The 26049-nt window shown below is 44.4% G+C and overlaps 1 protein-coding gene across 1 annotated transcript; it reads right to left on the bottom strand.

Moving 5' to 3' along the window:
- Nucleotides 1–74: 74 nt before the first annotated feature.
- Nucleotides 75–13002, bottom strand: cnih4 (cornichon family member 4). Its single transcript, XM_029629565.2, has 5 exons — nucleotides 12894–13002; nucleotides 12407–12475; nucleotides 2763–2875; nucleotides 1301–1441; nucleotides 75–1108 (listed from the first exon to the last, which is right to left on the bottom strand). The coding sequence occupies exons 1-5, from the start codon at nucleotides 12960–12962 to the stop codon at nucleotides 1081–1083; spliced, it is 420 nt and encodes a 139-aa protein (XP_029485425.1). The 5' UTR covers nucleotides 12963–13002; the 3' UTR covers nucleotides 75–1080.
- Between the last annotated feature and the right edge of the window lie 13047 nt (nucleotides 13003–26049).

Genomic DNA, 26049 nt, shown 5'->3' with positions numbered 1-26049 from the left:
CCCAGGTTTTACTTTGTATTAGACCTACCTCAATACGGGTTGATACAATCTCACAAGAAAAAGACACCCAAGTGTTCTCTTTCAAGTTGATTTATTTAAGAAACCCCACAAATTATTTTCAAAAGCAAAAATGAAACTTGACAGTCATTTTAGTTTGAGTTAAACAATCGGAAACACGCGCCCTTCCCCATGGAGTACATTTGGCTGGAACATGGTCATTCTCAAACTGTACAAATAAAGTGTTCACATTGACATACATAGTGATGTGTAATAAATGTGATTCTGTCATACAACTATCATACAGACGAGGGCTTTGATTCAATCTGAAGCGCGATACAAATTTAAAAGGCAATGTTCCCGCATTCGTGATAAATGCTGCATGTCAGCTCAATTGGAAATGACCTTAAATGAAATTGCACTTCAGCGCTATGGATTGAATCGAGCCCAAGGTTATATTGCCCATTGATACACAGTCAGAGTGATAAAACCATTTTCCAATCCAGCTGCATGTATTCCCCTGAGGACACTTTTTGTTTTATAATACCAATCAAATGTGCACCTTTCAGCAGTCAGGGGATGTCAGACCTATAACTTATTGAAGTTAAGAGAGGCTGCCAGAAAATATAATAGAAATAGATCGCCAAAACGCTTGGTTAGTATTCTGCAAAGGATATTCAATTCAAGGATTTTCCAGCATGTTGACAAGAGAAACAAACAAAAAAAATGGACAATCAAATATGGCATTCACCATGCTGCAAGAGGATGTTCTAGCTGTTGTGATTGGCTCTTGGCTGTAAATGCTAAATCGTATGCACCTGTACGATTGTAATGTTTTCCATCTGCCCAGAGAAGAAGTGCATGGACAGCATTGTTGGACACAGGCTGAACGAAAGAACACACACATACCCATGTGCACAAGTGAGCGCGCACACAATTCTTGGGCAGTTATGAGAACACAGACGGGGGGGGTAAGGTCATGTGACTCCAGCTGAGCAGAGGACTGAGGACCAGGACATATTGAACACCACATACTGATTCGTTTGTGATTTGGCCAATTGGATTAAAACAGTCATGGGGATCTCAATCGTTGATCAGTGCCAGGATCATGCTGTGGAGGAGAAAGGAAGTGTGTGACAAGTGATGAAGTGACTATAAAACTAAACTTAAGCTTAGGCTAAACATCAAAGTTATCCTGTACTAAGCAATAAATGAAGAAGCAGTAAGATTAGCTACGTTAGTACTGTAACATATGACAGCGGCTAGCATATAGAATACCAGACAGGAAGGGCCAGTGTCTTACCTGTACAGGTAGATGAAGAAGCAGAGCAGGTGGAAGCCGAGTTTGATCATGGACTCTTTCATGTGAGACTTTAGTTGTCCCCGGTTGTGGATCTCAGTGGGGTCAAACACCCCCATGTTTCCCATGGGCACCTTCCAAACCCTTTCGGATAAACAATAGGTAGAGGAAAACTAACAACACTTGAGACAAAAGAACAACTGCTTGGGGTTGGCATATATCTCTAAGAGTTGGGGAGTTTGAAAAGGGCTTACATGGGCTAGGGTAGTTATAGTATTACTTGTGGGTGCTGGACTTCCTGCTGAGCAGGATGTCAAGTTCAATAACGTCACTTCCTGGGGGAAGTTCAATAACATCACTGATTTCTGGGGGAAGGCAGACACAGTGAGCCACCTAGTCCGGATTGGTGAAGAGATAGAGAATGTGGAGTTGTAGGTACCTGGGAAGCATCATGGACAGCACACCCTCTGTTAATGCCAACACTCAGAACATCATACACATGACATATATATCATACACCTCCCTACCACTGAGGAAGTACAGTTCCCGCGCAGCCCAGTCAAAACTGTTCGCTGCTCTGGCCCCCCAATGGTGGAACAAACTCCCTCACGACGCCAGGACAGCGGAGTCAATCACCACCTTCCGGAGACACCTGAAACCCCACCTCTTTCAGGAATACCTAGGATAGGATAAAGTAATCCTTCTCACCCCCTTAAAAGATTTAGATGCACTATTGTAAAGTGGCTGTTCCACTGGATGTCTTAAGGTGAACGCACCAATTTGTAAGTCGCTCTGGATAAGAGCGTCTGCTAAATGACTTAAATGTAAATGTAATATAGAGTGTGCTGGCTTTCTGTTTCCTGGCCTGGTACGGTGGGCAGTCAGTGGCTAATAAGGGTGTCCTCAGGCGGACTGTGAACCTGGGGTTCAAGCTCTGCGGGCAGCAAGCAGGGGGCTTCTGAGCCACTATGATAAACAGGCAAGGGACAAGGCCAAGAGCATCATAGAGGAACCCACACACAATCTTGCCCAATGATTTGAGCTGCTGCCCTCCAGAAGGCGATTAAGGGTCTCACTGTTCAGTAAGAATAGGAGGAAGGCAAGTTTCATTCCATTAGCCATCAGCCTGGTAAACAGTGGGACATAGGACAGACGCAGGACCAATACACGGTCAGACAGTAGAATATGTGAAAATGGAAATGTGTGATTTGTATACTAACTTTCCAGTTTTCAGTACTGCATGTAATTTATTGTGTTGTGTTTGTATGCTGACGTCACAAAATGATTTTTTTTTTTTTTTTAAAGTGTATATGTAAGGTTTACACACAGCCACTGATGACATCTCTGCGTGGACCCCCTCACTCCTCATACACAAAAGTGGCTTTACTGTTCACATAAGAAAAGAAGTTGCCGTTGATCATTAACATTCAGTTGTCATCTCAAACAGCGGGTACGGCGTATTTACCTGTACATGTTCCAGGCGGCCACAGGCAGGTTGAGTAGGAAGACAAACCAGTGCAGCGAGACGAGCATCAGCACTGTTGCCAGGGCCTGGCCTACCAGCTCTGGTACAACCCACTGCAGATACACATTATGAAAAGTATATGAGCACAAGCATACAGGACACAACAGATAAAAAGACAACTCGAGACAACGGGCCACAGAAGTATAAGTCAGGAAGGTGAAAGTTACTAACTACATGTAGGGTAAATCCATTTGAATTCAGTAACTTTTTGACTGCACCTCTTTTGATTTGAATGAAAACTTCCATACATAGGCCTATTTAACCATTGTAGAAATGCTCAGAAAGTGACTTTTGGGACCTGAATTCCAAAACGAAATAAAGGTGCTCAAAGTTAACCCATTTTGCATACCCCCCAATACCACGTCGTCATCACTGGAAAAGATAAACGGATGAGATGTATATCATTTAAAAGCTTACAAACAGGGTTGTCAAATTGTTTGATAATTTGTAGATTTATTTTTGTAATATCATTATTATAATTTTTTTTACCTTTGTCAATGATCTAAAAACGCTATTCGCATATGCTGTAGCTTAGACCCTATTTGACAAGATTTTTGTGTTGTGTCATCGGTTAAGACACAACCTGCTCCCAAATAAAGGGTCGGTGTCATGTTTTGGCTGATAAATGTACACATATGGGAATAACATTGAAACATCAAATTTCAAATGGTACCACAAAGATGGTTGGAGGTCCACACATCAGCGAATGTTGACTGGAATGGGTATAGCTTGTTGTTTCAAATTATACTGTCAATCGTCCATAGGAAACCTATTGAAACCATAGAAATATAGATAATAGAATTGGCATAACTATTTACGTTGACAGTCGACGATGGTCATCTTTGTGGTAGTAATTAGAAGTTAAAATGTCAATTCAATTTAAATATCAATAGTGTACCAGCTAAATTGCAGTGGCCTGAAGGGATAGTTCCATTCTATGAATTATATTTCTATGATTGAAATTTACATTTACATTACATTTACATTTAAGTCATTTAGCAGACGCTCTTATCCAGAGCGACTTACAAATTGGTGCGTTCACCTTAAGACATCCAGTGGAACAGCCACTTTACAATAGTGCATCTAAATATTTTAAGGGGGGTGAGAAGGATTACTTTATCCTATCCTAGGTATTCCTGAAAGAGGTGGGATTTCAGGTGTCTCCGGAAGGTGGTGATTGAGGGAGTGGCGTCGTGAGGGAGTTTGTTCCACCATTGGGGGGCCAGAGCAGCGAACAGTTTTGACTGGGCTGCGCGGGAACTGTACTTCCTCAGTGGTAGGGAGGCGAGCAGGCCAGAGGTGGATGAACGCAGTGCCCTTGTTTGGGTGTAGGGCCTGATCAGAGCCTGGAGGTACTGAGGTGCCGTTCCCCTCACAGCTCCGTAGGCAAGCACCATGGTCTTGTAGCGGATGCGAGCTTCAACTGGAAGCCAGTGGAGAGAGCGGAGGAGTGGGGTGACGTGAGAGAACTTGGGAAGGTTGAACACCAGACGGGCTGCGGCGTTCTGGATGAGTTGTAGGGGTTTAATGGCACAGGCAGGGAGCCCAGCCAACAGCGAGTTGCAGTAATCCAGACGGGAGATGACAAGTGCCTGGATTAGGACCTGCGCTGCTTCCTGTGTGAGGCAGGGTCGTACTCTGCGGATGTTGTAGAGCATGAACCTACAAGAACGGGCCACCGCCTTGATGTTAGTTGAGAACGACAGGGTGTTGTCCAGGATCACGCCAAGGTTCTTAGCGCTCTGGGAGGAGGACACAATGGAGTTGTCAACCGTGATGGCGAGATCATGGAATGGGCAGTCCTTCCCGGGAGGAAGAGCAGCTCCGTCTTGCCGAGGTTCAGCTTGAGGTGGTGATCCGTCATCCACACTGATATGTCTGCCAGACATGCAGAGATGCGATTCGCCACCTGGTCATCAGAAGGGGGAAAGGAGAAGATTAATTGTGTGTCGTCTGCATAGCAATGATAGGAGAGACCATGTGAGGTTATGACAGAGCCAAGTGACTTGGTGTATAGCGAGAATAGGAGAGGGCCTAGAACAGAGCCCTGGGGGACGCCAGTGGTGAGAGCGCGTGGTGAGGAGACAGATTCTCGCCACGCCACCTGGTAGGAGCGACCTGTCAGGTAGGACGCAATCCAAGCGTGGGCCGCGCCGGAGATGCCCAACTCGGAGAGGGTGGAGAGGAGGATCTGATGGTTCACAGTATCGAAGGCAGCCGATAGGTCTAGAAGGATGAGAGCAGAGGAGAGAGAGTTAGCTTTAGCAGTGCGGAGGGCCTCCGTGATACAGAGAAGAGCAGTCTCAGTTGAATGACTAGTCTTGAAACCTGACTGATTTGGATCAAGAAGGTCATTCTGAGAGAGATAGCGGGAGAGCTGGCCAAGGACGGCACGTTCAAGAGTTTTGGAGAGAAAAGAAAGAAGGGATACTGGTCTGTAGTTGTTGACATCGGAGGGATCGAGTGTAGGTTTTTCAGAAGGGGTGCAACTCTCGCTCTCTTGAAGACAGAAGGGACGTAGCCAGCGGTCAGGGATGAGTTGATGAGCGAGGTGAGGTAAGGGAGAAGGTCTCTGGAAATGGTCTGGAGAAGAGAGGAGGGAATAGGGTCAAGCGGGCAGGTTGTTGGGCGGCCGGCCGTCACAAGACGCGAGATTTCATCTGGAGAGAGAGGGAGAAAGAGGTCAGAGCACAGGGTAGGGCAGTGTGAGCAGAACCAGCGGTGTCGTTTGACTTAGCAAACGAGGATCGGATGTCGTCGACCTTCTTTTCAAAATGGTTGACGAAGTCATCTGCAGAGAGGGAGGAGGGGGGAGGGGGGAGGAGGATTCAGGAGGGAGGAGAAGGTGGCAAAGAGCTTCCTAGGGTTAGAGGCAGATGCTTGGAATTTAGAGTGGTAGAAAGTGGCTTTAGCAGCAGAGACAGAAGAGGAAAATGTAGAGAGGAGGGAGTGAAAGGATGCCAGGTCCGCAGGGAGGCGAGTTTTCCTCCATTTCCGCTCGGCTGCCCGGAGCCCTGTTCTGTTGTGAAATGACACCCAACCTGTATTCAAGAGCATGTTGTGTCTCAACCGATGGCGGGCACAACACAGAAACCTTAGATGATGTGAAATAGGATATAAGAGAATATTTGCTCTTGATCCTTTACATTAAAAGCTTTTAAAAAATGACAATTTATATTCCAATTTTTTTTTCTCCAAGAAATAAAATACTTTGACAAAAATGTTTGTAAGCTTTTAAATGATATTAAACTCCAACTATCTTTTCCAGTGAAGAAGACATGGATGTCTCATGGTATGGTGGGGTACGCAAAATTGGTAAACTGTTAGCATCTTTATCTCCTGAACCTTTTGGCAATCAGGTCCAAAAAGTCACTTTCTGACCACTTTTCCCATGGGCAAACATGTATGGAAAGTTTTGTTTAAATCAAAAAGGGATCCTGACAAAAAAGTGATTTCATTCAAATGGATTTAGGGATGGATTAACATTTAGAGAATGGTTACCTGAAGGAAAATGGGGGAGGGTCATGCTTTATCAATTTTAGTCCAGGGGAGGGGTTAGTATTTTCTTAATCTAGTCCAGGGGAGGATTATGTAACTTGTAATACACTGCTCAAAAAAATAAAGGGAACACTTAACAACACAATGTAACTCCAAGTCAATCACACTTCTGTGAAATCAAACTGTCCACTTAGGAAGCAACACTGATTGACAATACATTTCACATGCTGTTGTTCAAATGGAATAGACAACAGGTGGAAATTATAGGCAATTAGCAAGACACCCCCAATAAAGGACTGGTTCTGTAGGTCGTGACCACAGACCACTTCTCAGTTCCTATGCTTCCTGGCTGATGTTTTGGTCACTTTTGAATGCTGGCGGTGCTTTCATTCTAGTGGTAGCATGAGACGGAGTCTACAATCCACACAAGTGGCTCAGGTAGTGCAGCTCATCCAGGATGGCACATCAATGCGAGCTGTGGCAAGAAGGTTTGCTGTGTCTGTCAGTGTAGTGTCCAGAGCATGGAGGCGCTACCAGGAGACAGGCCAGTACATCAGGAGACGTGGAGGAGGCCGTAGCAGGGCAACAACCCAGCAGCAGGACCGCTACCTCCGCCTTTGTGCAAGGAGGAGCAGGAGGAGCACTGCCAGAGCCCTGCAAAATGACCTCCAGCAGGCCACAAATGTGCATGTGTCTGCTCAAATGGTCAGAAACAGACTACATGAGGGTGGTATGAGGGCCCGACGTCCACAGCTTACAGCCCAACACCGTGCAGGACGTTTGGCATTTGCCAGAGAACACCAAGATTGGCAAATTCGCCACTTGTGCCCTGTGCTCTTCACAGATGAAAGCAGGTTCACACTGAGCACATGTGACAGACGTGACAGAGTCTGGAGACGCCGTGGAGGACGTTCTGCTGCCTGCAACATCCTCCAGCATGACCGGTTTGGCGGTGGGTCAGTCATGGTGTGGGGTTGCATTTCTTTGGGGGGGCCGCACAGCCCTCCATGTGCTCGCCAGAGGTAGCCTGACTGTCAATTAGGTACCGAGATGAGATCCTCAGACCCCTTGTGAGACCATATGCTGGTGCAGTTGGCCCTGGGTTCCTCCTAATGCAAGACAATGCTAGACCTCATGTGGCTGGAGTGTGTCAGCAGTTCCTGCAAGAGGAAGGCATTGATGCTATGGACTGGCCCGCCCGTTCCCCAGACCTGAATCCAATTGAGCACATCTGGAACATCATGTCTCGCTCCATCCACCACAGACTGTCCAGGAGTTGGCGAATGCTTTAGTCCAGGACATCCCTCAGGAAACCATCCGCCACCTCATCAGGAGCATGCCCAGGCGTTGCAGGGAGGTCATACAGGCACGTGGAGGCCACACACACTACTGAGCCTCATTTTGACTTGTTTTAAAGGACATTACATCAAAATTGGATCAGCTTGTAGTGTGGTTTTCCACTTTAATTTTGAGTGTGACTCCAAATCCAGACCTCCATGGGTTGATAAATTTGATTTCCATTGATAGTGTTAATGTGATTTTGTTGTCAGCACATTCAGCTATGTAAAGAAAAAAGTATTTAATAAGAATATTTCATTCATTCAGATCTAGGATGTGTTATTTTAGTGTTCCCTTAATTTTTTTGAGCAGTGTAGATTGAAATGTCAATATTTCTCTGAGATTTAGAAGTAGTTGCTTATTAGGCTATATATCAATGTGTGTCCGATACCACCCCTCATCTCTGATTCTCCGCTGGGCAGTCAATATCAAGTGTGCATATAGGCTATTTAGTGTGGTCTCAAATCATATGAGCCATAGCATATAGGCTATTTAGCGTGGTCTCAATCAAACGATCCATAGCCTATCGGCTATGAAGTGCATGCTTGAGAAGCACCGAGCAAAGTTATATTTCTAAGATAGCTGCTGGGATGGTGTAAATGAAACTAGACTGCATTACACACTGCAATGGATAATCCAACCCTGAGCCCCGGCCTGCTCTGCTTTTGCTAATCAAAAATGTTTTTGTTTGCTGTCTAACCAATGGCTGTGCTGTGTAGGACTACAGTGGCAGTTCAGAAGAGTCAAAGTTGCTATCCACTTTGTGTGTTAATTAGTATTTTGGGTATAGGGGAGGGCTGATTTTTTAAAGCGTTCAGGGAGGGTTTAGGTCAAATAAATTTTACTGTAGGGAGGGCCAGCCATTTTCATTTCCGAGAGGTCCGATTTTCTCCATGTAACCCTTATTCTAAAGAAATAAATAATATTTCACTCCCTTAAACCTATACCAACATTAACAAAATATGAGGTTCTGTCTCATGTCTGCTCTGCACAGCTTGTACTTATCATGAGTCCTATAGAGTACCACAGTATGAGTCATAATACCCATGGAATCAAGCGGTCGAACAGGGAAATGGTTCCAATAAATTTTCCACCATTGCTTTTTCCCCATAGGGGATTTCAGAAACACTTAAAATAATCAAAGCAATGTTTTTTTGTCACTTGTGCCAAATACAACAAGTGTAGTAGACCTTACAGTGAAATGCTTACTAGCCAACAGGGCAAATTTTAAGTAAAAAATAGGTATTAGGTGAACAATAGATAAGTAAAGATTTTTTTTTTTTAAAACAACAGTAAAAATACATTGAAAAATAACAGTGGCGAGGCTATATACAGGCACCGGTTAGTCAGGCTAATTGAGGTAGTATGCACATGTAGGTATGGTTAAAGTGACTATGCATATATGATAAACAGAGAGTAGCAGTAGCGTAAAAGAGGGGTTGGCGGGTGGTGGGACACAATGCAGATAGTTTGGGTAGCCAATGTGCGGGCGCACCGGTTAGTCGGGCTAATTGAGGTAGTATGTACACGAATGTAAAGTTAAAGTGACTATGCATATATGATAAATAGAGAGTAGCAACGTAAAAGAGGGGTTGGGGGGGACACACACACACACAATGCAAATAGTCCCGGTAGCCATTTGATTACCTGTTCAGGAGTCTTACGGCTTGGGGGTAAAAGCTGTTGAGAAGCCTTTTGGTCCTAGACTTGGCGCTCCGGTACCGCTTGCCATGCGGTAGTAGAGAGAACAGTCTATGACTGGGGTGGCTGAGGCCTTTGACAATGTTTAGGGCCTTCCTCTGACACCGCCTGGTGTAGAGGTCCTGGATGGCGGGCAGCTTAGCCCCAGTGATGCACTGGGCCGTAAGCACTACCCTCTGTAGTGCCTTACGGTCGGAGGTCGAGCAGTTGCCGTACAAGGCAGTGATGCTCTTGATGTTGCAGCTGTAGAACCTTTTGAGGATAGTTTCCTGAGGGGGAATAGGCTTTGTCGTTCTCTTCACAACTGTCTTGGTGTGTTTGGACCATTCTAGTTTGTTGGTGATGTGGACACCAAGGAACTTGAAGCTCTCAACCTGCTCCACTACAGCCCCGTCGATGAGAATGGGGGCGTGAACGGTCCTCCTTTTCCTGTAGTCCACAATCATCTCCTTAGTCTTGGTTACGTTGAGGGATAGGTTGTTATTCTTGCACCACACGGCCAGGTCTCTGACCTCCACCCTATAGGCAGTCTTGTTGTTGTCGGTGATCAGGCCTACCACTGTTGTGTCGTCTGCAAACTTAATGACGGGGGTCTTTGACAATTAATGATGGTGTTGGAGTCATGCCTGGCCACACAGTCGTGGGTGAACAGGGAGTACAGGAGGGGACTGAGCAAGCCCCCCTGAGGGGCTCCAGTGTTGAGGATCAGCGTGGCAGATGTGTTGCTACCTACCCTCACCACCTGGGGGCGGCTCGTCAGGGAGTCCAGGATCCAGTTGCAGAGGGAGGTATTTAGTCCCAGGGTCCTTAGCTTAGTGATGAGCTTTGAGGGTACTATGGTGTTGAATGCTGAGCTGTAGTCAATGAATAGCACTCTCACATAGGTGTTCCTTTTGTCCAGGTGGGAAAGGGCAGTGTGGAGTGCAATAGAGTTTGCATCATCTGTGGATCTGTTTGGGTGGTATGCAAATTGAGTGGGTCTAGGGTTTCTGGGATAATGGTGTTAATGTGAGCCATTACCAGCCTTTCGAAGCACTTCATGGCTACGGACGTGAGTGCTACGGGTCTGTAGTCATTTAGGTGGGTTTCCTTAAGTGTTCTTGGGCACAGGAACTATGGTGATCTGCTTGAAACATGTTGGTATTACAGACTCAATCAGGGACATGTTGAAAATGTCAGTGAAGACACCTGTCAGTTGGTCAGCCCGGAGCACACGTCCTGGTAATCCGTCTGGCCCCGCGGCCTTGTGATTGTTAACCTGTTTAAAGATCTTCCTCACAGCGGCTACGGAGAGCTTGATCACAGTCGTCCGGAACAGCTGATGCTCTCATGCATGCCTCATGCATGCCTCATGCATGCATAAGGGCTGTGTTTCATGTAGGCTTACCCTCGCGTAACTTTTTGATAACTGTGTAAATCTCTCTAGGATAAAGTGACTTTTATCAATATATTTGCCTGTATTTACCCACCAAAAATGAAATGCTAATTAGCTGCGGATGTGGCTATCATAAAGAACTACAAATGCAATGATGATCTGGACGGGACTGCTGAATCAAGGCAAAGGTAGGAATCTCTGGATTAACTATCTAATGTTAGGTAAATGTAGTAATGAATAAATTGGCTAAATGTATTTAAATGGACAATACTTTGAACTGCCTTATGCAAGTTTTAAATTGACAGCTTGCGATGTTCTGCAGGAACTTGCTGGGATTTGTCGTTTTGCATGTCTACTTTGATCTTAATTAGCATTTTCAAATCAAAGTAAATAAAGCATAATATATTGATAAGTCACCTTGTCCGAGATAGATTTACATGGTTATCAAAACATCTTGACAGGGTAAGCCTACACGAAACCCTTATTTTAGTGTTTCTAAAAATCCCCTACGGGAAAAATTAATGGTTGAAAACGATTGAAACCACTTTCCTGTTTGACAGGTTTTATGGGTATTATGACACCTCCACTGTGGGGCTCTATGGCACTCCACATCTCTTTTTGCAGTTGGAAATGTCCTGACCCTACCCAAATGGTCTGTCTAAACGTAAATACACTTCGCTTGCAATAGGATTTTGGAAATGTTTGGAACTTAATAAAAATGCTCCGCCATTTCCTGGTTGCTAAAATTCTACGTTAGCGTAATTTCAGTTTCTCACAAAACAAGCCAGTATAGTGTAGAGAATCATTGTAGCGTCTAAACTGCTGTGAAATATATTTTCCATAACCAAAAATATTGTATTTTCATCTGTTTGAATGAACATGGTGTACAAAACCTAAAGTAAAGACGCGACAACTAAATGTAACGGAAGCATAGGATGCGCACACACAACAGAGCTACCATTTCTTAGACTTGCTTTCAATGAGAATGGCAGGTCTATAACCAGTAGCCAAAAAGTTACATATTGCAGCTTTAACTTTCATATCAGCGATGAAAAAACACAAATGATACACTTACAGTACACAGTTTGTCAAAGTTACACCCTGCTGTGTAATTATTTTATTTTTTAAATACTCCAGACGGAATCTAATGTTCCAATTGAAGGGAGTTCGATTTAGCTCGCCCGGTTAACCCGTTCTGTGGTCAAAAATAATGATTGCATCCGTTTTGACCACAGGCGGACTCCCGGATTTGTGGAGTGGGTTACAAGGTGGGATATCTCTCTTTATTAGCTTGGTGCTCTGCCAGCAATTACCTAAAACGAAATCCCAAATTCAAGATCATTGGGAAACGCCGGCACACCAAAATGTGGCCCGGTGATGCTCGATTTACGATTCACAAGTGTATCTTTTGGTATTTGAAATATTATTTATCGCTAATGTGAAAGCTAAATCCCAGACGTTTCCAAAGCCTTATCGCAAACGAGATCGAATGTTTCTAACCGTTAAAACAGTGTCGGGATTATATAATTTACAGTGAGCCAGCGGTGGTCTACACCTTTAACCGAGAGCCCCAAAGGAAAGCTATGCCCCCTGGGTTCTCGAGAGCCAGCTAGCTGTGTGTGCATGCAAAAATATATATATTTGAAAGATGATCCATGACAACTGTGCTTACTCTGTTTAACTTCGAACAGCAGGCTCGTGCATTGATGTAGTCACACTCTAGATCGGAGAGGGTAATTATCTATTCATGAAGTTAAGGTATGTAAAACTGTCTGGGCAGCGATGCATCAGGCTAGCTATACAGTAACAGTTTCTCTATATTCTGAATGTCAGCTAACTCAAAGCGAGGAAGCCATTGAATGCGTGGGAATGTGTGAGAGACAAGGACTAACAGTCTAAGCGTACAGTAACCACTGAACTTTTGCTGGGGGAAAAAAACAAGCTGCAGATACCGCATCTAAAATATGTCAACACAGCTGTTTATCAAGACAGAGCAGCACGGATTGGATTGATCCGGATTGATGCCAACGTTAACTAACACCGTCTGCCACAGACAGGTGCCCACAAAGCACGAGCGATAAAAACGTATTGATCATAACAAAGCATACCAATAGTGATCCAGTACACAACGTATTAGCTAACGTTCAAGCAAAGGATACGAAGTACACAGCCAGAAAAATCAAAGCACAGCAGTCGACCAGCGATAGAATGAACACAGCCGCCTCCATCTTTCGTCTTCCGCATTCACTGCTATTTCCGGTTATTTTGAAAATAGGTGCAAATTGTTAGTTAGCTTTTACCTATGCTGCCACCTCTCGTACTGTAGTAGATAGTACAAACTACCGCCCATGAGACAAACCTACAGTATAATACAAATAAAAATAGCCTACAGTACAAAGCATAGCCTGCAGTGAACTACATGTAGTTCAACTAGCACCTCAAGTTTAAGACCATATGCTATTCTCCTTCTTTACGTCTGGTCTTAACAAGAGATGGGTCACCGTTGTTTGATACTGGTTTCCTTTATTTATTTGGCGTGGCCTACGGCCAAATAGTAACCTGTGTTGAGTTTGGTTAATAAACTGGGAATTCGTAAACGCAATCCATTAGTTCATTTAGGATCTAGCCAGGTCATTACAATATTTTTACTGACCAGAATATGACGTATTTTTCTGACCACCATACGAGCAGTTGGTCATAATTGTGACCTCTATATTATGTCCTATGTTATGCAGCCAACTGGTCACAGTTAAGATCTCATCATAACCTGGTAACGACCACCTGACTACAGCTTGTTACCTACACAGAAGGGTTCTTCAGCTGTCCACGTAGAACCCTCTGTGGAAAGGGTTCTACCTGGAACCAAAAATGGTTCTTCAAAGGGTTCTCCTATGGGGACAGCCGAATAAACCTTTACGGTTCTAGATAACACCTTTTTTTAAGAGTGTACTGTAAAATGTATTGCTGAGGATAAAGTTGGATATTGAAAACATTGTTCATTACATTTCTATTTGTTTCCATAGTCAGCAATTAAAGTTAATCTGCAACATATTCTTACATTTTAAACAGATCAAGCAATGGCAAAAATAAATCTAAATCACAATTTTTCGCACATCGGCATACAGTAATTGTTTCATAATTCACCCACAGACATTACATGCATAGAAAGACTGGGACACAGAGTATATAAAGGCCAATTGTATTATTTGATTAATGATTAATAAGCATGGTTTGATGGGGTAGAGCCTCATCAAGGTCCTCTGAGCACAGAAGGCGATCTGGAGCGTAGTGGTTCTCTTGAAGAGTCGTGTGATGAGTCAGATCTGTAGTGAAGAGAATCAGCACATTACATCTGTATCAATTTTGTATTTTAAAAGAAAACTAGAAAAGGACATTCTTGAAGAAACTTTGTGGACTCAGCTGCCTATAGGTATTTCCATGGTGGTAGTTGACTAATTTTGTGGCAGTTATAGCTTAGATATGTCTTTAAAAAAGAGAAATTTGATCATATACATAGTTTACATCCTACACCACCGCGGTCAGGGGCATAGTTTAGTACTTTCCAGAGGGCCCGCAACATATCAACCTACTGAGTTTTCTGGCTTTTCATGGCACTTACTGTAAGCATAAAAAGAGAAGAAAATAAATGAATGATTGGCATACTGTGGGCATGCAGGACATTGTCGTGACTTTTCCTTCATTAATCTGATGACTGTTATTTATTTAATCCACTGCCTATGTTTAATTGTTACCCGATTCAATCAATCATGTAACAATTAACTCATTAGGATTTGGGGCACCATAGAAGAGGTTAAAGAGTTACCATCGCCTGAATTAAACTCTATAAAGGTATATATCTATTACATCGATAAACAGTCATCTTATTAATCATTACCTCCTTGCATCTGCAAAAACCCCAGCCTTGCGCATTATTCAGTACTACACAAATTGGTTTCATTATTTATGTACTAGATAACTAAATAATAACACAGAATACACACACTTACTACATGAGACAAAGGTTCCTAGCGGACTGACACAATATGGCATTTTACCCAGCGAGCGAGAGAGAGACATTTCAGAATTATTCTCACAGTAACGCTAATCATATAGTTTGCACACGAACCGCCGCCCGCTTGGAATAAGAAATCATGAATGTGTTTGCGTGTGGGTTCCCTTGTCCATTGTGTAGTCCTGAACAGAACTACAGAGTTCACTCTTCCATTCGCTCATGAAGCTGCTTATTTGAAGATAAGACAGCCGTGTCGATGGTTCCAGTTTGGTGATGAGAGTATTGTGCTACAGTGATTTGAGACTCGTAGTAGGATGGGATGGTTTGAAGAGTTTGAGATATTTTACTCAGGACAGCTAATCAGCTGTACCAGTGATTGCCTGAGGGGGGAGTTTGTCGCCTCTTGCTTCTCGTGTTGATTTTTCAGGGTTCAGGATTCAAACCACTATGGACATGAGCTGTAGCTCTTCGTCTCTCTGGTCTAAAGGAAGGTGAGTTCATTTCTTCACCTCGTGTTGGGGTTCAAAGTTCCAACCATTTCAGACGTGTAGCGACCGCTCCACACTTTTCTGGTCTAATGTTAATTTTGTTACCAAGGCTTTTTATGCACTCTGGCCAAAGGGGACGGCTCCGTCCATCTGTCACGCTCTTCTGGCCTCACACAGGACGTGGCTACTTAATGTGCAAATAATAGGATTAGAAGTTATCTCTTATGACTACTACAATCACATACATATCATTTTTCATATCCTATACACAACGTATTGGATGGAAACTCTACAGATTTCCAAAGTTACAGTATTTCGTCCATACAGTTTTTAATGACATCACAAAATGAAAAACAATATGACATTAGTTTTCTACATCTCCCCACGGACCATTCCCCACATTCTTTATGTTAGAAATATTGTTCCATTGTCCACTTTTTGGACGTTAGAGTTTTGGGTGGGGAAAACGTCTCTGGAGACAAAGGGACATTCCTTTAGCCAATACTGGAGGGTAGAGAGAGAGTCCTCTCCTGCTTAATTTACGACCGGGTGTTGAGGTGTCAAACCCCCACTCCAGTTCCATCCTCCCCTCTGCCAAACTGATCTGACCCATTGTGATCCTCACAGGACAGTCATGACAACATGACAGAACAGTAACATACAGTAAAATATTTTTAACAGAATCACTAAAAAGGTATAGCAAAGGCATGTTTGCTCCTCTGTCCCTTCATATTGAAGTGGGAAATTAATATCTTAGTCATCAATCTGAAGAAGTTTAAGAAAGAGGATATCAACATTAAACAGAAGTTGGATAATGACAATTTTAACCCATTTTAAATGGTAAAGTTTTGCTTAATGCTAATACATGTTGTGATATTTATACAACCTTTTAGAAACACACACTCCATAATCCTGAGGACATTGTCCCTGACAGAGGTTCCCCCAATTGAGGACAGCTTGGCAGTGTTAAAAAAAATAAACTTACATTTTTACATTTAGCTTTGTGTAAAGAGGAAATAAAGAGACAGTAACATATTATCTTGTTCAAAAGTTGTCTGACATATCATTCTTCCTCTTCTCTGCAACTGCGCACGTATGTGAGTTTGAGTGAGCGACAGGGAGAATGAGCAAGAGAGAAAAGGAAGAAACTTTACATGACTCACCAAGGTAGATGTCTGGACACAAGGGTTTTGCATCTGGAAAAAAAATTGCTTTACAAATGTATTCTATTAGAAGCGGTGCTATATCAAATGGATCTACTTACACCACACTCTTAGTGTTCCAAAAGGGTTATTTGGCTGTCCCAATAGGAGAACCCTTTGAAGAACCCATTTTGGTTCCAGGTATAACTATTTTTGGTTCCAGGTAGTACCCTTTGGGGTTCTATGTAAACTCCTCTGTGGAAAGGTTTCTACCTGGAACCAAAAAGGGGTTTTCAAAGGGTTATCCTATGGGGACAGCCGATTAACTCTTTTAGGATTGCGATACCACTTGCTTGTTTTTTTGCAAATCAACTCAGCCAAATCTCAGAGTTCTATTTAACCAGGTCAGTAACTCGGTTGCTCGGCAACAACACAGCTGATGTTGATATTTTTAGCTAGCTAGCTTGTCTGAAATCCAGCAGCTAACCTCTGTAGCTAGCTAGCTAGCTAACACCAGTCAGCTAACGAACAGGCAAAGAAAGGTAGTTAGCTATATTTGTTTATGGAAGGTTTATTACACAAATAACTTCAGCCATTAGCCACATTTCTCTGTCAGACAGGACACTACTTAAACTGCTGAGAAAACAAATTGCTTGCTAATGATATTAACAGCACCTGTAGTCACATTTCTGAAGGACGCACACTGGCCTTGGCTAAAACAAAGCATGCTAACTAAAGGAAATCACAGGAGATGACTGGAACTTGTAACTTTTCTCTCGTTACTTCCTTCTCCTCAAAGCTGGAGAACGCCCAGCATGCTCTGCTCCACATCACTGGTGGGCAGAGCTACAGCTCTCCTACTTTGAGCTAATATTTATTCTCTGTGGCCTTTTGTAACCAGTAAAGCGACACAGTGGGAGGGACATTATTGGAGAAAGTGGATCCCTGCCTTTTGGCTGTAGTCTCAGTCTGGGTAGAAAATAATTTGGGAACTGTTATGTGTAAAGGTAGCTCGAAGTGGACTTGTGATGTTTTTCTGTTCAGAGGAGCGGATGTCTTGCTTCACGCGACTAGGGACAAGACCTGTGACTTGCTTTTCTTATTCGGAGCAGGAAGACTTTGAAAGGAGTGATTACTGCAGTGGCATTGAGGTGGAGCAACTGAAATTGAACATTCTCTGTGTCTGTGACACCCTCCGATTGGGTGGTGGCAGACCAGGTGGTGAACTTGGTGAAACTGAGGAGACATTGTCTGTCCTTTTGAGTTTTGAAACAGAACCTTTACCTGATAAAGCCATGTTAGGATATGTCAGATATCCAGTGAGTCCAAATAACTTGTGCCGAACCCACTAAGGTGTTTCAGATGCCAAGCTTATGGTCATGTTGCAGAATTGTGTAGGAAAACTCCAACAGAGCTTCAACGCTTTACACCATTCTTCCGTGCCTTCCAACTGCTTTTAAATGCTAGTAAAACTAAGTGCATGCTCTTTAAACGATTTCTGGCCGCACCGATTAGGATATGCGAGAAGTGTCCAGGAGAGCATGGGACAAAGGAATTTGTAGTATCGGCGGGAAAAACTGAGTGTCAATTGTGGGGGGGCTTATGTTGCTGGGGATCAGATGGGAGAGAGAGAAAGGTATGAGAGAGAGAAAGGTTGAGGTTGCCAGGGTCAGAGTAGAATAGAAGGTGCTGTATACTGAGACAGTGAAGAGAGTAGAGGATGATTGGTCAAGGGTGAGTACTAAGCCTAGGCCAATACAGAGTGATACAAATTTGTTCTTCAGTAAGGTTTGCTTTTAGCGTTCATTCCCATGGTTATCAGCTGTACCACAGAAATGGAAGGGAAATCACAGAAAATAGATGTTATGGTGGCATCTGCAGAGAAGTACTTGGGTGTACAATGTTTTACGAACTGTGTTGAACAAAAGAGTCCCTTTCTCCCAGTCCATTGGCCTGGTGTAGGATCAGTTAGGGTCAAAGTAGTGGAATGGGGTGGTGATGTAGATTTGTATTAAATAGTGGTATATACAGTACCAGTTAAAAGGTTGGACACACCTACTCATTCAAGGGTTGAAGTTTATTTTTACTATTTTCTACATTGTTGACATCAAAACTATGAAATTACACAAATTAAATAATGTGGTAACCAAAAAAGTGTTAAACAAATCAAAATGTATGTTATATTTTAGATTCTTCGATGTAGCAACCCTTTGCCTTGATGACATCTTTGCACATGCTTGGCAATCTCAACCAGCTTCATGAGGTAGCCAACAATCTTGAAGGAGTTCCCACATATGCTTAGCACTTGTTTGGCTGCTTTTACTTCACTCTGCGGTCCAACTCATCCCCGACCATCTCATTTGCGTTGAGGTCGGGTCATTGTAGAGGCCAGGTCATCTGATGCAGCATTCCATCACTCTCCTTCTTGGTCAAATAGCCCTTTCACAGCCTGGTGGTGTGGATGGCGTATCACTGCAGAATGCTGTGGTAGCCATGCTGGTTAAGTGTGCTTTGAATTCATTCTAAATAAATCAAAGCACCCCCACACCATCACACCTCCTCCTCCATGCTTCACGGTGGGAACCATACATGCAGAGATCATCCGTTCACCTACTCTGCCCTTCCTGCTTCCTGTGAAGCATTTTATTTGGGCTGCAATCCGAGGTGCAGTTAATTGCCCATTTCTGAGTCTGGTAACTCTAATGAACTTATCCTCTGCAGCAGAGGTAACTCTGGATCTTCCTTTCCTGTGGCGGTCCTCATGAGAGCCTGTTTCATCATAGCGCTTGATGGTTTTTGCAACTGCACCTTTCCGGATTGACTGACCTTCATGTCTTAAAGTAATGATGGACTGTCGTTTCGCTGTCCTTATTTGAGCTATTCTTGCCATAATATGGACTAGGTCTTTTACTAAATAGGGCTATCTTCTGTTTACCAACCCTACCTTGTCACAATACAACTGATTGGCTCAAACACATACATTTACTTTTAACAAGGCACACCTGTTAATTGAAATTCCAGGTGACTACCTCATGAAGCTGGTTGACTGGTACTGTATGTGTAGGGTTAGTTGGTGGTGCAGTATTTTCCCTTCCTTTTTTATTGTTTTATCACAAAATGTAAATTGATTGACCACACAGTACCGCACAGTAGGTGGCGGTATGCACAAACAAAATGTGCAAACGCCAAGATACCAAAGAAGAAGAAGTACACATAAGGCTTTGCATTTAGTCCAAAAAGTGTATTACTTTGCTGTGTTTTTTTTGCATATTACTTTAGTGCCTTGTTGCATATTTTCTTTTCACTCTGTTAAATCAGTATTGTGGAGTCACTACAATGTTAATCCATCCTTAGTTTTCTCCAATCACAGCCATTGAAATCAACGTTACAATCACTAATGGTCTCATGGTGAAGCTGTTTCCTTCCTGTCCTGCAGCTCAGTTCAGAAGGACGACTGCATATTTGATGGCCACTCTAATCTGGTGGTCCCAGCGCGCACGACTCACGTGGAGTTCCAGGTCTCCGGTAGCCTCTGGAACTGCCGATCTGCGGCCAACAAGGCAGAGTTCATCTCAGCCTATGCCTCCCTCCAGTCCCTCGACTTCTTGGCACTGACGGAAACATGGATCACCACAGATAACACTGCTACTCCTACTGCTCTCTCTTCGTCCGCCCACGTGTTCTCGCACACCCCGAGAGCTTCTGGTCAGCGGGGTGGTGGCACCGGGATCCTCATCTCTCCCAAGTGGTCATTCTCTCTTTCTCCCCTTACCCATCTGTCTATCGCCTCCTTTGAATTCCATGCTGTCACAGTTACCAGCCCTTTCAAGCTTAACATCCTTATCATTTATCGCCCTCCAGGTTCCCTCGGAGAGTTCATCAATGAGCTTGATGCCTTGATAAGCTCCTTTCCTGAGGACGGCTCACCTCTCACAGTTCTGGGCGACTTTAACCTCCCCACGTCTACCTTTGACTCATTCCTCTCTGCCTCCTTCTTTCCACTCCTCTCCTCTTTTGACCTCACCCTCTCACCTTCCCCTCTACTCACAAGGCAGGCAATACGCTCGACCTCATCTTTACTAGATGCTGTTCTTCCACTAACCTCACTGCAACTCCCTCCAAGTCTCCGACCACTACCTTGTATCCTTTTCCCTCTTGCTCTCATCCAACACTTCCCACACTGCCCCTACTCGGATGGTATCGCGCCGTCCCAATCTTCGCTCTCTCTCCCCCGCTACTCTCTCCTCTTCCATCCTATCATCTCTTCCCTCTGCTCAAACCTTCTCCAACCTATCTCCTGATTCTGCCTCCTCAACCCTCCTCTCCTCCCTTTCTGCATCCCTTGATTCTCTATGTCCCCTATCCTCCAGGCCGGCTCGGTCCTCCCTCCTGCTCCGTGGCTCGACGACTCATTGCGAGCTCACAGAACAGGGCTCCGGGCAGCCGAGCGGAAATGGAGGAAAACTCGCCTCCCTGCGGACCTGGCATCCTTTCACTCCCTCCTCTCTACATTTGCCTCTTCTGTCTCTGCTGCTAATGCCACTTTCTACCACTCTAAAGTCCAAGCATCTGCCTCTAACCCTAGGAAGCTCTTTGCCACCTTCTCCTCCCTCCTGAATCCTCCTCCCCCTCCCCCTCCTCCCTCTCTGCAGATGACTTCGTCAACCATTTTGAAAAGAAGGTCGACGACATCCGATCCTCGTTTGCTAAGTCAAACGACACCGCTGGTTCTGCTCACACTGCCCTACCCTGTGCTCTGACCTTTTCTCCCCTCTCTCTCCAGATGAAATCTCGCGTCTTGTGACGGCCGGCCGCCCAACAACCTGCCCGCTTGACCCTATTCCCTCCTCTCTTCTCCAGACCATTTCCGGAGACCTTCTCCCTTACCTCACCTCGCTCATCAACTCATCCCTGACCGCTGGCTACGTCCCTTCTGTCTTCAAGAGAGCGAGAGTTGCACCCCTTCTGAAAAACCTACACTCGATCCCTCCGATGTCAACAACTACAGACCAGTATCCCTTCTTTCTTTTCTCTCCAAAACTCTTGAACGTGCCGTCCTTGGCCAGCTCTCCCGCTATCTCTCTCAGAATGACCTTCTTGATCCAAATCAGTCAGGTTTCAAGACTAGTCATTCAACTGAGACTGCTCTTCTCTGTATCACGGAGGCCCTCCGCACTGCTAAAGCTAACTCTCTCTCCTCTGCTCTCATCCTTCTAGACCTATCGGCTGCCTTCGATACTGTGAACCATCAGATCCTCCTCTCCACCCTCTCCGAGTTGGGCATCTCCGGCGCGGCCCACGCTTGGATTGCGTCCTACCTGACAGGTCGCTCCTACCAGGTGGCGTGGCGAGAATCTGTCTCCTCACCACGCGCTCTCACCACTGGCGTCCCCCAGGGCTCTGTTCTAGGCCCTCTCCTATTCTCGCTATACACCAAGTCACTTGGCTCTGTCATAACCTCACATGGTCTCTCCTATCATTGCTATGCAGACGACACACAATTAATCTTCTCCTTTCCCCCTTCTGATGACCAGGTGGCGAATCGCATCTCTGCATGTCTGGCAGACATATCAGTGTGGATGACGGATCACCACCTCAAGCTGAACCTCGGCAAGACGGAGCTGCTCTTCCTCCCGGGGAAGGACTGCCCATTCCATGATCTCGCCATCACGGTTGACAACTCCATTGTGTCCTCCTCCCAGAGCGCTAAGAACCTTGGTGTGATCCTGGACAACACCCTGTCGTTCTCAACTAACATCAAGGCGGTGGCCCGTTCTTGTAGGTTCATGCTCTACAACATCCGCAGAGTACGACCCTGCCTCACACAGGAAGCGGCGCAGGTCCTAATCCAGGCACTTGTCATCTCCCGTCTGGATTACTGCAACTCGCTGTTGGCTGGGCTCCCTGCCTGTGCCATTAAACCCCTACAACTCATCCAGAACGCCGCAGCCCGTCTGGTGTTCAACCTTCCCAAGTTCTCTCACGTCACCCCGCTCCTCCGCTCTCTCCACTGGCTTCCAGTTGAAGCTCGCATCCGCTACAAGACCATGGTGCTTGCCTACGGAGCTGTGAGGGGAACGGCACCTCAGTACCTCCAGGCTCTGATCAGGCCCTACACCCAAACAAGGGCACTGCGTTCATCCACCTCTGGCCTGCTCACCTCCCTACCACTGAGGAAGTACAGTTCCCGCGCAGCCCAGTCAAAACTGTTCGCTGCTCTGGCCCCCCAATGGTGGAACAAACTCCCTCACGACGCCAGGACAGCGGAGTCAATCACCACCTTCCGGAGACACCTGAAACCCCACCTCTTTCAGGAATACCTAGGATAGGATAAAGTAATCCTTCTCACCCCCCTTAAAGATTTAGATGCACTATTGTAAAGTGGCTGTTCCACTGGATGTCTTAAGGTGAACGCACCAATTTGTAAGTCGCTCTGGATAAGAGCGTCTGCTAAATGACTTAAATGTAAATGTAAATGTGTCTGGCTGATTTAATACATAATCTTCAGCATAATTATTAATTTGACCATGCAAAAAGATATATTCAATGTCTGATTTGTTATTGTTACCCATCTACCCTTCTTTGTGAGGCTTTCGAAAGCTCCTTTTCTCTTTGTAGTTGAATTTGTGCTTGAAATTCAATTCTTGACTGAGGGACCTTACAGATGTTGTATGTTTGACGGACAGAGGAAGGGGTAGTCATTAAGAAATCATGTCAACCCCTATTATTTCACACAGAGTGAGTCTATATAACGTATGTGATTTGTTAAGCAAAGTGTTACTTTTGAACTAATTTAGGCTTGCCTAAACAAATGGGTTGAATACTTATACCATGACTCTATTTTATTTATTTGTAGAATTTGTAGAATTTTCTTTTCACTTTGACATTCTGCATCATTTTGTGTAGATCAATGACAAAAATGATGCAATTAAATCTATTTCAATCCCACCTTGTAACTCACATGTATTTATTTTTTGTTCAAGGGGGTGTAGACTTTCTATAAGCACTGTATGTATGTATATATATATATATATAAACTCAGCACAAAAATAAATGTCCCCTTTTCAGGACCCTGTCTTTCAAAGATAATTCGTAAAAATCCAAATAACTTCACAGATCTTCATTGTAAAGTGTTTAAACACTGTTTCCCATGCTTGTTCAATGAACCATAAACAATTAATGAACATGCACCAGTGGAACGGTAGTTAAGACACTAACAGCTTAGGCAATTAAAGTCACAGTTATGAAAACTTAGGACACTGAAGAGGCCTTTCTACTGACTCTGAAAAACACCAAAAGAAAGATGCCCAGGGTCCCTGCTCATCTGTGTGAACATGCCTTAGGCATGCTGTAAGGAGGCATGAGGACTACAGATGTGGCCAAATAAATTGCAATGTCCGTACAGTGAGACGCCTAAGACAGCACTACAGGGAGACAGGACGGACAGCTGATCGTCCTCGCTGTGGCAGACCATGTGTAACAACACCTGCACAGGATCGGTACATCCAAACATCACACCTGTGGGACAGGTACAGGATGGCAACAACAACTGCCCGAGTTACACTAGGAACGCACAATCCCTCCATCAGTACTCAGACTGTCCGCAATAGGTTGAGAGAGGCTGGACTGAGGGCTTGTAGGCCTGTTGTAAGGCAGGTCCTCACCAGACATCACCGGCAACAACGTCGCCTATGGGCAAAAACCCACCGTCGCTGGACCAGACAGGACTGGCAAAAAGTGCTCTTCACTGACGAGTCGCATTTTTGTTTTTGATGGTCGGATTCGTTTTTATCGTCAAAGGAATGAGCGTTACACCGTGCGTTACTCTGGAGCAGGATCGATATGGAGGTGGAGGGTCCGTCGTGGTCTGGGGCGGTGTGTCACAGCATCATCGGATTGAGCCTGTTGTCATTGCAGGCAATCTCAAAGCTGTGCTTTACAGGGAAGACATCTTCCTCCCTCATGTGGTACCCTTCCTGTAGGCTCATCATGACATGACCCTCCAGCATGACAATTCCACCAGCCATACTGTTAATTCTGTGAGTGATTTCCTGCAAGACAGGAATGTCAGTGTTCTGCCATGGCCAGCGAAGAGCCCGGATCTCAATCCCATTGAGCATGTCTGGGACCAAGAGGGTGAGGGCTAGGGCCATTCCCCCTAGAAATGTCTGGGAACTTGCAGGTGCCTTGGTGGAAGAGTGGGGTAACATCTCACAGCAAGAACTGACAAATATGGTGCAGTCCATGAGGAGGAGATGCACTGCAGTACTTAATGCAGCTGGTGGCTTCACCAGATTCTGACTGTTACTTTTGATTTTGACCCCCCCCATTTGTTCAGGGACACATTATTTCATTTCTGTTAGTCACATGTCTGTGGAACTTGTTCAGTTTATGTCTCAGTTGTTGAATCTTGTTATGTTCATGCAAGTATTTACACATGTTAAGTTTGCTGAAAATAAACGCAGTTGACAGTGAGAGGACGTTTCTTTTTTTGCCGAGTTAACATATCCTAAATATATATCCTAAATATAGTTTCAGCTTTGTGAACAAGGAAAGACAGAGTTTGCTCTCTGAAAGGTTTCTTCAGTCGTTGCCTGTATATTGGTCTCAAAACACTGGCTGGCCACGCAATCTTTCTATTTCCCACACTCTATCTAGACAAGTCTCTCAGTCATATTGTTTGGCTACTTTTCACTCTCATATGCATCACAAATGCCATTGTAACATTTATATCAACCAAAACCTGTCGCAGTAGTACAAATATTAGACCGTGATTGCATTGTTTGATTAAAATGTTTTATTAAGAGAGTGAACGGTGAAACTTCCTGCCACCACACCCATTCTCCATTACTCTTTAGTGTATTTCGGAGGTCAGAGATTCCATTGCAGAGTAGTATGCAGCCCTGCTTGAGTTACAAAGTAAAGGTGACTTGAGAATAGAAATGACACATAGCACTGCCAAAGTACCAGATATTGGTACTGCTTTGTTTAGTGTTGGCAACTATATGCGTATTGGGGTATAATGTCCAGCTAGACGCCAGTGAAGCTATGGCCTTTGCTCTGGGCTCATTCAACCAAAAATCTAATGAGGAGTATCTCTACAAAGTTCTGAGCACACACTGAGCACACACCTTTTGGTTGTATTGTTATATAAATTCTCTAAGGTTCTGCTGTTTGTGTTTTCCATTGGTCATGTTGTAATGATAATGGTTGTCAGGGATCGCTGTAACCTACTGTATGTTGTTGTTAATTGTATGATTGTTACTGAACCAGTGAACTTGTTCTTGCCATTACAGATCATGATTGGAAAGGAATTCATCTTGAATGCACGGATCAGACTAACCAATTGCAAAAATGGAGAGATGCAGAAAGATAGTCCCTCTGGCACTGATAAAGCGGTGAAAACGAAGGTAAAGTGTTTATCACTGCAAAGATTACTCAATTATAATAGCACCATACTAACACAGTAATAGCCTATAGGACAACAAAATTAACAATAGGTAACACTTGGCACCCAGCATCATAACACGTTATGACACGGTCATAACCATGTCATAACAGCTGACATACCTTGTCCTAAACTGTCATAATATGGTCAAAACACTGTCAGGACACATATATTGAAATCTGTTGTGACATATATTGCGTTGTTTCATGGCTGGTTATGACACCT

This window comes from Oncorhynchus nerka, linkage group LG3, assembly GCF_034236695.1.
Source record: "Oncorhynchus nerka isolate Pitt River linkage group LG3, Oner_Uvic_2.0, whole genome shotgun sequence".
NCBI classification, from domain to species: domain Eukaryota; kingdom Metazoa; phylum Chordata; class Actinopteri; order Salmoniformes; family Salmonidae; genus Oncorhynchus; species Oncorhynchus nerka.
The sequence above is the reverse complement of the archived record's forward strand: the minus strand, read 5'-3'. Positions and strand labels throughout refer to the sequence as shown.